This window comes from Budorcas taxicolor, chromosome 11, assembly GCF_023091745.1.
Source record: "Budorcas taxicolor isolate Tak-1 chromosome 11, Takin1.1, whole genome shotgun sequence".
NCBI classification, from domain to species: Eukaryota; Metazoa; Chordata; class Mammalia; order Artiodactyla; family Bovidae; genus Budorcas; species Budorcas taxicolor.
The window spans coordinates 109,683,130-109,697,097 of NC_068920.1; the positions used below are offsets into that span (position 1 = coordinate 109,683,130).

Genomic DNA, 13,968 nt, shown 5'->3' on the forward strand with positions numbered 1-13,968 from the left:
AGAATCTGCCTGCACTCTAGGATCCACGGGTTCCATTCCAGGGTTGAGAATATTCCCTGGAGAAGGGTAAGGCTACCCACTCCAGTGTTCTTGCCTGGAGAATTCCATGGGCAGAGGAGCCTGGTGGGCTATAGTCCACGGGGTTGCAAAGAGTCAGGCACGACTGAGTTACTAACATCTCCTAACGCACTAGGGGGTGGTGATGCTACAACTCAGACTTGAAGGATAAGCAGGAGTCAGATGGGCAGAGAAGGGATAAAGTGGGGATGGGGAAAAAGGAGTCAGGGTTCACGCTAAGAAAACAGCTCTGGAAGCCATGGAAAGTGCCATGCACAAGGAAACTATAAGAGATAAGTCTGGGCACATAGATGTGACCAAATTATAAAAACCTCATTTGTTAAAGAGCTTGCAGCAAGAGTTCAGTGAAGAATTCTAAGTGGGTAACATGATCAGATTGCATTTCAGAAGGTTCATTCTGGCAGCTGCACAAAACAGTGGTGTTTCAAGCTTACTGGGCAGTGACCCTTTTCAAAAAAAAATTATTTTTAATTGGAGAATAATTGCTTTAGTGTTGTGCTGGTTTCTGCTGTACAACAGCATGCCCCTTCCCAGGTCATCACAGAAGTCATCACCGGAGTGAGCTCCCTGTGTTATATAGCAGCTTCCCACTAGCTATCTACTTTACATATGGTAATGTGTATGTTTCAAGGCTACACTCTCAGTTCATCCCATCCTCTCCTTCTCCTACTGTGTCTACAAGTCTGTTCTCTGTGTCTGCGTCTCTATTCCTGCCCTGTAAATAGGTTCATCAGTACCATTTTTCTAGATTCCATATATATGCATTTACTATATGATATTTATTTTTCGGTTTCTTACTTCACTCTGTAAAACAGGCCCTAGGTTCATCCACCTCAGTTCAACTGACTTATATTCTTTCCTTTTTATGGCTGAGTAATATTCCATTGTATATATGTACCACAACTTCCACTTTATTCATTTATCTGCTGATGGACATCTAGGTTGCTTCCATATCCTAGCTATTGTAAATAGTGCTGCAATGAACACTGGGGTATATGTGTCTTTTTCAATTCTGGTTTTCTCAGGATATATGCCCAGTAGTGGGATTGCTAGGTCGTAATGTCACTTTTATTCCTAGTTTTTTAAGGAGTCTCTATACGTTCTCCATAGTGGCTATAACAATTTACATTCCCACCAACAGTGTAAGAGGCTTCCCTTTTCTCCACACCTATTTGTGGATTTTCTGATGATGGCCATTCTGAACAGTGTTAGGTGATACTTCATTGTACTTTTGATGTGCATTTCTCTAATAATGAGTGATGTTGAGCATCTTTTCATGTATTATTGGTCATCTGTATGACTTCTTTGGAGAAATGTCTGTTTAGGTCTTCTCATTTTTTGATTGGGTTGCTTGTGTTTCTGATATTGAGCTGCATGTGTTGCCTGTATATTTTTCAGATTAATCCTTTTTCAATTGCTTTGCTATTATTTTCTCCCACTCTGAGGGTTGTCTTTTCATTTTGTTTAGTTTCCTTTGCTGTGCAAAAGCTTCTAATTAGGTCCTATTTACTTATTTTTGTTTTTATTTCTATCACTCTAAAAGGTGGGTCAAAGAGGATCTTGCTGATATTTATTGACAGTGACTCAATTTCACATGGTGATCTGGTACATACATATAGCTGTGTTTGTTTAAATATGTATAATATTTACCCCAAGTATCACTCTATTTCACATTCTATTCTATTAAGAAAACCTTATTAGGATTTTCTACATAGTCAGTTATGTTTCCTTCAAATAATGACAGCTTTATTTCATTTCTAAAGTTTATATTTTATTTTTTTCACCTGCCTTACTGCCCTGGCTAGGATCTCCAATATAGAGTTAACTAAAAGTTGTGATGGTGGCTATTTCATTTCTTTTTTTTTTTTCAGTTAAAAGTGATTTTTATTTGTCCATGTTCTCTTCTAGCCCTTGTGCATACATGTATATAATTTTAAAAAGTCATAGAATGGGAATAGTTTTATAAAATATATAGATACATGTCATATGTATATAGGTATCTAAATATATATATATATATGACATGATTTATAAACCATATTTTGTTTTGCTTGCTTAAAATTATCACCAATATTTTTTCATTTGGTATATAATCTTTTTCATAATCATGGATGCTTAATATTTCAAAGTTCTAAGAGCTTTCTATTTTATAACTCATTCAATCCTTACAACAAGTCTATAAAATTGCTTTTATTTTCTACATTTGAAATTTTTCACTATTTCATTGGTATTTACTCTCATCTTTATTATTGCCTACCATCCACTTTTATAAGGTTTGATTTAATATTTTTTTTTTTTGGTTTGTTTTTAGTTTTTTTAAATTTTGATTGGAGGTTAATTACTTTACAATATTGTGGTGGTTTTGCCATACATTCACATGAATCAGCCATGGTTGTACATGTGTTCCCTATCCTGACCCTCCCTCCCACCTTCCTCCCCATCCCATCTCTCAGGGTCATCCCAGTGCACCAGTCCTGAGCACACTTCCACTCAAACAGAGTCCAACAGTCTGTTCTTTACATCTCTGTCTCTTTTGCTGTCTTGCATATAGGGTCATGGTTACCATCTTTCTAAATTCCATATATATGCGTTAATATACTGTATCAGTGTTTTTCTTTCTGACTTACTTCGCTCTGTATAATAGGCTCCAGTTTTATCCACCTCATTAGAACTGACTCAAATGCATTCTTTTTAATAGCTGAGTAATATTCCATTGTGTATATGTACCACAGCTTTCTTATCCATTTGTCTGCCAATGGACATCTAGGTTGCTTCTGTGTCCTGGCTATCGTAAACAGTGCTGTGATGAACATTGTGGTACACGTCTCTTTCAATTCTGGTTTCCTTGGTGTGTATGTCCAGCAGTGGGATTGCTGGGTTGTACGGCAGTTCTATATCCAGCTTTTTAAGGAAAAGCTGTTCTCCATTGTGGCTGTACTAGTTTGCATTCCCACCAACAGTGTAAGAGGATTCCTTTCTCTCCGCACCTTCTCCAGAATTTATTGTTTGTAGACTTTTTGATAGCAGCCATTCTGACTGGTGTGAGACAGTACCTCATTGTGGTTTTGATTTGCATTGCTCTGATAATGAGTGATGTTGAGCATCTTTTCACATGCTTGCTAGCCATTTGTATGTCTTCTTTGGAGAAATGTCTGTTTAGTTCTTTGGCCCATTTTTTTAATTGGGTCACTTATTTTTCTGGAATTGAGCTGCAGGAGCTGCTTGTATATTTTTGAGATTAATTCTTTGTCAGTTGTTTTGTTTGCTATTATTTTCTCCCATTCTGAAGGCTCTCTTTTCACCTTGCTTACAGTTTCCTTCATTGTGCAAAAGCTTTTAAGTTTAATTAGGTCCCATTTATTTATTTTTGCTTTTATTTCCATTACTCTGGGAGGTAGGTCATAGAGGATCCTGCTGTGATTTATGTCGGAGAGTGTTTTGCCTATGTTTTCCTCTATGAGTTTTATGGTTTCTGGTCTTACATTTAGATCTTTAATCCATTTTGAGTTTATTTTTGTGTATGGTGTTAAGAATGTGTTCTAGTTTCATTCTGTTACAAGTGGTTGACCAGTTTTCCCAGCATCACTTGTTAAAGAGATTATCTTTTTTCCATTGTATATTCTTGCCTCCTTTGTCAAAGATAAGGTGTCCATAGGTGCGTGAATTTATCTCTGGGCTTTCTATTTTGTTCCATTGATCTATATTTCTGTCTTTGTGCCAGTACCATACTGTCTTGATGACTGTGGCTTTGTAGTAGAGCCTGAAGTCAGGCAGGTTGATTCCTCCAGTTCCATTCTCCTTTCTCAAGATTGCTTTGGCTATTCGAGGTTTTTTGTGTTTCCATACAAATTGTGAAATTATTTGTTCTAGCTCTGTGAAAAATACCGCTGGTAGCTTGATAGGGATTGCACTGAATCTATACATTGCTTTGGGTAATATAATCATTTTCACTATATTAATTCTTCCAATCCATGAACATGGTATATTTCTCCATCTACTTGTGTCCTCTGATTTCCTTCATCAGTGTTTTATAGTTTTCTATATATAGGTCTTTTGTTTCTTTAGGTAGATATATTCCTAAGTATTTTATTCTTTTCATTGTAATGGTGAATGGAATTGTTTCCTTAATTTCTGGCTATTTCATTTCTAAAAACTGGGCTGTGGCTCTTTCAACTGACTTCATGTCAATTAATGCATTGCAACTTGTAATTTAAAAAAATAATGGTGTATAGCTTAATCAGAAAGGACAAGACCAAAAGGAAGGGAATAATTAATTTGCATTTCAACAACCCAGAAAAGAAATGAAAAGAATATGAGTTATTGAGAGGCAATAAGGATAAAGAGGAGGAGGACATGGCAACTCACTCCAGTATTCTTGCCTGGAGAATCCCAAGGACAGAGGAGGCTAGTGGGCTACAAGTTCATGGGGTCACACAGAGTTGGACATGACTTAAAGCGACTTACCATGCATGCATGTAAGGATGAAGAGAAGAGGCCACATTTGAAAAAAACTTATTAGAGGAAAAAATTCACTCACTTTAACTCAGATGAGTAAAGAAGGAAGAATCTATAACAGTCATTGAGCTCTGGCTACTACCATGTGGCTGTCAGACCATTTATTGAGGCAAGAAACAAAAAGCCATCAGCCCACTCATTTGGGGCTTGCAGACCGAAGGAAGAATCCACTTTTTCATCTGGAATCCCTCCTGCTATCCAAGTAGAATTACCACTTCCAGGACAGGGGCTGGCACTGTCCTTCTAAACATCTTAGGTCATAATGCTTCAATAGCTTCTCATCACACCCAATGTGAAATCAAGGTCCTTACAATGGCTCACAAGGCTATATTTTTTGTTCCCCTGCTTACTTCCATGACCTCATTTTATACTACACTCCCACTTGATTTTTCCACTCTGACCTTACAAGTCTGCTGTTTTTCAAAACTGTCAAGCAATCATTCACTGAGTAAAGGCATTCATATTTGGTTTTCCTTCTGACTGGAATGCTTTTCTCTATGGAACCATTAGAGCTTTGACTTTCTTCAGAACTCTGCACCTAATTAGCAAAGCTTTCCTGACTAATATTAATATATAAAACAGTTTCCCCCTGACCCTCAGTACTGTCATCCTTACTCTGCTTTATTCATCTCCATGGCACTGAATTGTCATTGATGTATACATGTCTGTGGCTGACTCCCCTGACAGTAATGTAAGGTCTATGAGGCTAGGGACTTTGGTTACTTGATTTAGCTCTCATATCCAGAATAGTGTCTACCATGTAAGAGGTTTTCAACAGATATTTGTTGAACTGAATATCTGCCCTGGGCCATCTCCCACAGCCCTTTGATGAACCCAGATCATTTCCGTTGATCCAGAGGGATCTGTCTCTCTGTCTCAGATTCTCAGTTGTCCTCAACTAGGTTCATCTTGTCCAATTATGATACAATGATCTTGAAGATCCAGCAGGGTTTCATATCTACTAGAAGGTTTTAATCCATAGGCCTTAGTTTCTTATCTTAGGGATTTTACTTTTGGTAACTTTTTATTTTGATATAATTCAAAACTTATAGAAAAGTTAAAAGAATAGTAAAAAGAATTCCCATATATTTCTTATATAGATTAACTGACTGTTCACATTTTGCCTCTTGATTTAGTGTTTCTCTTACTCTAAGATGTAAGTTATATACACTATTCTGTATTACCCTAAGTATGTGAGCATTTCCTAAAAAGCAGGGATATTTTACAACCACACTAAAATGACTGAAATCAGAAAATTGAATATTAATACAATGCTATTATCCAATTTACATTCTATATTCAAGTACTGTCTATTAACAATGTTATTTATAGCCATATTTTTTTCAGTCTAGGATCCAATCCAGGATATTGCATTGCATTTGATTATATCTCTTTAGTCTCTTTATCTGAGAAAGTTCCTCAGTTTTCTTTCATGACAGACACTGTTAAAAAATATGGGCCAGTTTATTTTATGGAATGTTCATCAGTTTGAGTAGTCTTGGTGTATCCATAGTCAGAGTTCAGTTCAGTTCAGTTCAGTTCAGTCACTCAGTCATGTCTGACTCTTTGCAACCCCATGAACCGCAGCACACCAGGCCTCCCTGTCTAACACCAACTCTTGGAGCCTACCCAAATTCATGTCCATTGAGTCAGTGATGCTATCCAACCATTCTGTCCTCTGTCGTCCCCTTCTCCTCCTGCCCTCAATCTTTCCCAGCATCAGGGTCTTTCCCAATGAGTCAGCTCTTCATATCAGGTGGCCAAAGTATTGGAGTTTCAGCTTCAACATCAGACTTTCCAATGAACACCCAGGACTGATCTCCTTTAGAATGGACTGGTTGGATCTCCTTGCAGTCCAAGGGACTCTCAAGAGTCTTCTCCAACACCACAATTCAAAAGCATCAATTCTTTGGCCATCAGCTTTCTTTATAGTCCAACTCTCACATCCATACATGACTACTGGGAAAACCATAGCCTTGACTAGATGGACCTTTGTTGGCAAAGTAATGTCTGTGCTTTTGAATATGCTATCTAGGTTTGTCATAACTTTCCTTCCAAGGAGTAAGTGTCTTTTAATTTCATGGCTGCAGTCACCATCTGCAGTGATTTTGGAGCCCCCCAAAATAAAGTCTGCCACTGTTTCCATTGTTTCTCCATCTATCTGCCATGAAGCGATGGGTTCAGATGCCATGATCTTCGTTTTCAGAATGCTGAGCTTTAAGCCAATATTTTCACTCTCCTCTTTCACTTTCATCAAGAGGCTCTTTAGTTCTTCTTCACTTTCTGCCATAAGGGTGGTGTCATCTGCATATCTGAAGTGATTGATATTTCTCCTGGCAATCTTGATTCCAGCTTGTGCTTCATCCAGCCCAGCGTTTCTCATGATGTACTCTGTGTATGAATTAAATAAGTAGGGTGACAATATGCAGCCTCGACGTACTGCTTTTCCTATTTGGAACCAGTCTGTTGTTCCATGTCCAGTTCTAACTGTTGCTTCCTGATCTGCATACAGGTTTTTCAAGAGGCAGGTCAGGTGGTATGGTATTCCTATCTCTTTCAGAATTTTCCACAGTTTATTGTGATCCACACAGTCAAAGGCTTTGGCATAGTTAATAAAGCAGAAATAAGAACTCTCTTGCTTTTTCAATGATCCAGCAGATGTTGGCAATTTGATCTCTAGTTCCTCTGCCTTTTCTAAAGCCAGCTTGAACATCTGGAAGTTCATGGTTCACGTATTGCTAAAGCCTGGCTTGGAGAATTTTGAGCATTACTTTACTAGCGTGTGAGATGAATGCAATTGTGTGGTACTTTGAGCATTTTTGGGCATTGCCTTTCTTTGGGATTGGAATGAAAACGGACCTTTTCCAATCCTGTGGCCACTGCTGAGTTTTCCACATTTGCTGACATATTGAGTGCAGCACTTTCACATCTTTTAGGATTTGACATAGCTCAACTGGAATTCTATCACCTCCACTATCTTTGTTGTAGTCAGAGTAAGGTTATGCATTTTGGAAGGAATAGCTCGGAAGCAAGGCTGTATACTTTTCCATGTACCACATTAGAAGGCACAGGTTTGTGCTAATATTGACGATAAATCGGTCACCTAGTTAATATGGTGTCTACAAGGTTTTTCAGTATAATGACACTATTTTTCTCTTTACAACTAATAAGTAATTTGTAGAAGATGTTTTGAAACTATGTAAATAGTGTTTTTCAAGAAACCTTCACCTACTAGTTTTTGCAACCATTGGTGAGTCTTGCCTATATCAATTATTACTACAATGGTTGCAAAGTAATAACTTTCTAATCTCATCATTTCTCCTATATAGATTAGCTGGTATTCTCCTGTAAGGAAGAGCTCTTTCTCCCTAGTTTATTTGTTCACGTATATTTTTATGTGGATCAACTCACAGACTTTTATTTCATTCAGTAGTTTGTAATCCACATCATTATTATCTTGATGCTCAAATATGCCTAGATTTGTCTAATGGGAATACCTTCAAATTGGCTCCTGTGCTCTTTTGACAGGTGCCACTGTTCTTCAAGCACTTATTCATTATCCGACATAAGATAGTCTGGGCTCATTTTGAACTTTCCTCAACTCAGTCCTGGAATCAGCCATTTCACTAAGGTGCTTTGGTTCCCTTTCATGGAGAAGAGTATTCAGAAATCAGCAACTAAGTATGCTCATTGCTATTGATGTGTCATTGCTTCTAGTTCCTCTCAGCACACAGAACTAGGAAATTTATGTATGTATGAATATATACTCCATATACATATGATCTATCTATCTATCTATCTATCTACTTCATGAGTCCAAAAACCTCTAATTCCAATCCAATAACACAAAATATATTCTAATTTTTCTCCTCTGTATTTGTAATATACCTTCTCTTAACAGTGAGAAACCTGGTTGCCATAATCTCCAATATACTGATTCATTTGCTCAGTTTTAGAACATACAGAAAGTAGTTTCACAACTGCTTAACCATAGCACTGTGAAAATATAAATTTACTAGCTAGAATTCAATATTTTTGTTAATAGTAGGGAGTTTTTCTTCACTTTTACACCTTACATTCTTCATATGGCCTGGAGAGAATTCTTAAATAATTTTAACACAATAAATGTTATAGCTAGTTTAAGAAAGTGAATAATTTTAGAAACCTTTAAAATGAAGAAATTATATTTATACTAGAACTAAAGCTTTGAAAGTTTTAGTCTTGAAATTTAATTTTAATGATTCAGAGTTATGTTAAAATTAAATTTATTTGGCTCTTACCCTGGCATCAGGATTATCATCAAATTGTGTTCTAATAAATGTATCAAAAGAATCCCAGTGATTTTCAGTTAGATTTCCACCTAAAGACCATAAGTAACAGAATACAAAAGTCTGACACAGAACAGTGTTCAATTTTGTTTGCTCCTGAAAGAACAAAGAGAAAAACTTTTAATATTTAATGTTAGCATAAAAGAATCCTAATTTGCAAAGTCTAAAGACTGTTTTCTCTTGCTTAGACTTATGTATTTTTAAAAGGGCATGGTGCATGTTTCTTATATTTCATTCAATAGTGCACCAAGTAATGTTTTATAGTGGCATACATTTAAATACTCTGATGAGAAAATGAATGGCAAGAAGCATGGAAAACAAAGTTCAAGGGTGTCTTTCAACTATTATAACTACGTGTATGCTTGTATGAAGTTATTTAAGTAGACACACACTGGGAATATGTTACAGACTAAGGAAATTTAAACATTGAGTAGAGGAGTAAACTATAGTGCAAAATTCCTTCCAATTTTAGCATCTACAAATCTATTCACATGCATTAGTCCCCTAAAAAATTAACTTGAAAATCAAATAACTGTATGACAGAAAGTTTGGAATTGTTTATTTGCAAAGAATCTATATGATAATCACATTTTCCTAGCTTTACAGCAGTAAGAAAACTCTTCCTACCATTGTCAAATTAACTCTATCTTTCTCAAGTATTAAAGACTCCAATAAGCAACAGAGTGTAGTAACTTTGCTGATGTCCACTTGTGGAATTGCTTGGTGGCATTTTTTATTGATAAAATTTAAACCATCATCAACATAACGCTGGAAAAGATTCAATATATATTCTTGAGTTTCTTCACTTAGCTGAAAATCAAACAAACAATATTTTAGCAAGACCAGATAAAATATATAATTAAGTTTAAAAATAGTTGGTTCAAACTTGTATATTACATTATATCCTGTGACTTTTAGACTAAAGGATGTAAACATCACATGATATGAAACAAGTTACAAAAAAAAGACATTCTATGGGAAGATTCCAGGTCACTGATAAGTGATCTTGATCTGGTAGTTGGTATATAGGTATTTTGGGTCAGGAAGATCCCCTGGAGGAGGGCATGGCAACCAGCTCTAGTATTCTTGCTTGGAGAATCCCATGGACAGAGGAGCTTGGCAGGCTATACTCCATAGGGTCACAAAGAGTCGGATACAACTGAAGCTACTGAGTGCATATGTGTGTACACACACACACATACACACACGTATTTATTTTATAATTATTTGTTAAACTGGCAACATGTATTTCATACAGTCTTCTACACTGATGATTATCTTTCATAATTAAGAACAATGAAAAAAGTATAAAAAGAAGCACTTAAAATATTTATTCAAGGTAAAGGACCAAAGATTTAAAAAAGAATGTTGCCCCCTCACCACTTTTATTAACATTGTACTGAAGTCTTAGCTAACGTGATAGGACAATAAAAGGGGAAAAAAGTATACAGACTGAGAAGAAAGAAAAAAAAAATTGTCTTTACAATTATCCATACAAAAAATCCCAAAGAATTGAAACAAAACTCCTCAAACTAGTAAGTAGTTATAGTAAAGTTGTAGGATACAAGGTAAATATACAAAAGTCAATTGCTTTTTTATATATCAACAGTGAATAATAATTTGAAACTGAAACTACAAAATCATTTAGTTAGTATAAAAAATATTGGCATATTTTAAACAAATTATTTCCAAGAGGAAATGTGAGGAAAACAACACAATTCTGATGAAAGAAAACAAAGAACATCTAAGTAAATGGAGAGATTGTGCATGAATATAAAGACTCAATACTGTGAAGATGTTAGTTATTACCAACTTGATCTATAGATCTGATGCAATCTGAATCAAAATCCCAGTAATTTACTTTGGAGAGAGCAACAAAGTGAATCTTAACATTTATAAGGAGAGGGAAAAGGTCCAGGTAGCTTCTCCTGGCCGCCACCCCTGGCCTCAGCAGTGGGGTAGCTCCTCTCGGCCACTCCTGCGCCATCGCAGCCTGGCACTCTCAGCCGTCGCCCCTGACCTCGGACGTCGGGTAGCTCCTCTCGGCTGCCGCCCCTGACCTCGGGCAAGGGGTAGTTCCTCTTGGCCATGCTTCTGCGCGGTCCATCGCAGCCTGCCCACTACTGCGGTGGCTGCAGAAGCAGTGGCTGCACTGGTGCAGGAGGGCCGAGAGGAGTTACCCCACATTCAAGGTCTGGAGGTGCGACGGTGAGGAGATAGCCCTCATCCACAGAAAGGAGCAGCGGCTGCACTTTGCTGGAGCAGCCGTGAAGAGATACCCCACGCCCAAGGTAAGAGAAACTCAAGTAAGACAGTGGGTGTTGTGAGAGGGCATCAGAGGGCAGACACACTGAAACCATGATCACAGAAAACAAGTCAAACTAATCACATGGACCACAGCCTTGTCTAACTCAATGAAACTAACCATGTCGTGTGGGGCCACCCAAGACGGGTGGGGTCATGCTGGAGAGGTCTGACAGAATGTGGTCCACTGGAGAAGGGAATGGAAAATCACTTCAGTTTTCTTGCCGTGAGAACCCCATGAACAGAATAAAAAGGCAAAATGATAGGTTACTGAAAGAGGAACTCCCCAGGTTGGTAGGTACCCAGTATGATACTGAAGATCAGTGGAGAAATAACTCCAGAAAGAATGAACGGATGGAGCCAAAGCAAAAACAATACCCAGTTGTGGATGGTACTGGTGATAGAAGCAAGGTCGATGCTATAAAGATCAATATTGCATAGGAACCTAGAATGTTAGGTCCATGAAATTGGACCTAATTGGAAGTGGTCAAACAGGAGATGGCAAGAGTGAACATTGACATTCTAGGAATCAGCGAACTAAAATGGACTGGAATGGGTGAATTTAACTCAGATGACCATTATATCTATTACTGCATGAAAGAATCCCTTAGAAGAAATGGAGAAGCCATCATGGTCAACAAAGGAGTCTGAAATGCAGTACTTGGATGCAATCTCAAAAATGACAGAATGATCTCTGTTCGTTTCCAAGGCAAACCATTCAATATCACGGTAATCCAAGTCTATGCCCCAACCAGTAATGCTGAAGAAGCTGAAGTTGAATGGTTCTATGAAGACCTGCAAGACCTTTTAGAACTAACACCCAAAAGAGATGTCCTTTTCATTATAGGGGACTGGAATGCAAAAGTAGGAAGTCAAGAAACACCTGGAGTAACAGGCAAATTTGGCCTTGGAATGCGGAATGAAGCAGGGCAAAGGCTAATAGAATTTTGCCAAGAGAACGCACTGGTCATAGCAAACACCCTCTTCCAACAACACGAGAGAAGACTCTACACATGGACATCACCAGATGGTCAACACCAAAATCAGACTGATTATATTCTTTGCATCCAAAGATAGAGAAGCTCTATACAGCCAGCAAAAACAAGACCAGGAGCTGACTGTGGCTCAGATCATGAACTCCTTATTGCCAAATTCAGACTTCTTTTGAAGAAAGTAGGGAAAACCGCTAGACCATTCAGGTATGACCTAAATTAAATCCCTTATGATTATACAGTGGAAGTGAGAAATAGATTTAAGGGACTATATCTGATAGATAGAGTGACTGATGAACTATGGATGAAAGTTCATGACATTGTACAGGAGACAGGTATCAAGACCATCCCCATGGGAAAGAAATGCAAAACAGCAAAATGGCTGTCTGGAGAGGCCTTACAAATAGCTGTGAAAAGAAGAGAAATGAAAAGCAAAGGAGAAAAGGAAAGATTTAAGCATCTGAATGCAGAGTTCCAAAGAATAGCAAGGAGACATAAGAAAGTCTTCCTCAGTGATCAGTGCAAAGAAATAGAGGAAAACAACAGAACGGGAAATACTAGAGACCTCTTCAAGAAAATTAGAGATACCAAGGGAACATTTCATGCAAAGATGGGATCGATAAAGGACAGAAATGGTATGGACCTAACAGAAGCAGGAGATATTAAGAAGAGGTGGCCAAAATACACAGAAGAACTGTACAAAAAAGATCTTCAAGACCTAGATAATCACAATGGTGTGATCACTCACCTAGAGCCAGACATCCTGGAATGTGAAGTCAAGTGGGCCTTAGAAAGCATCACTACAAACAAAGCTAGTGGAGGTGATAGAATTCCAGTTGAGCTATTTCAAATCCTGAAGGATGATGCTGTGAAAGTGTTGCACTCAATATGCCAGCAAATTTGGAAAACTCAGCAGTGGCCACAGGACTGGAAAAGGTCAGTTTTCATTCCAATCCCAAAGAAAGGCAATGTCAAAGAATGCTCAAACTACCACACAATTGCACTCATCTCACACACTTGTAAAGTAATGCTCAAAATTCTCCAAGCCAGGCTTCTGCAATACGTGAACTGTGAACTTCCAGATGTTCAAGCTGGTTTTAGAAAAGGGAGAGGAACCAGAGATCAAATTACCAACATCCACTGGATCATGGAAAAAGCAAGAGAGTTCCAGAAAAACATCTACTTCTGCTTTATTAACTATGCCAAAGCCTTTGACTGTGTGGATCACAATAAACTGTGGAAAATTCTGAAAGAGATAGGAATACCAGACCACCTGACCTGCCTTTTGAGAAACCTGTATGCAGGTCAGGAAGCAAGAGTTAGAATTGGACATGGAACAACAGACTGGTTTCAAATAGGAAAAGGAGTATGTCAAGGTTGTATATTGTCATCCTGCTCATCTAACTTATATGCAGAGTACATCATGAGAAACGCTGGACTGGAAGAAGCACAAGCTGGAATCAAGATTGCTGGGAGAAATATCAATCACCTCAGATATGCAGATGACACCACCCTTATGGCAGAAAGTGAAGAGGAACTAAAAAGCCTCTTGATGAAAGTTAAAGAGGAGAGTGAAAAAGTTGGCTTAAAGCTCAACATTCAGAAAACAAAGATCATGGCATCCGGTCCCATCACCTCATGGGAACTAGATGGGGAAACAGTGGAAACAGTGTCAGACTTTATTTTTGGGGGCTCCAAGATCACTGCAGATGGTGATTGCAGCCATGAAATTAAAAGACGCTTACTCCTTG

At 37.9% G+C, this 13,968-nt stretch overlaps 1 protein-coding gene across 1 annotated transcript in view; it reads right to left on the reverse strand.

Annotated features, from left to right (window-relative positions):
- Positions 1–13,968, reverse strand: part of DNAH6 (dynein axonemal heavy chain 6) — a 284,682-nt gene that overhangs the window by 140,497 nt on the left and 130,217 nt on the right. The window contains exons 35-36 of the mRNA XM_052648894.1: positions 9,549–9,731; positions 8,874–9,017 (exon numbers count right to left, since the gene is read on the reverse strand). Of these exons, the coding sequence (XP_052504854.1) occupies positions 8,874–9,017; positions 9,549–9,731 (327 nt within the window). The remainder of the gene's footprint in view (positions 1–8,873; positions 9,018–9,548; positions 9,732–13,968) is intronic.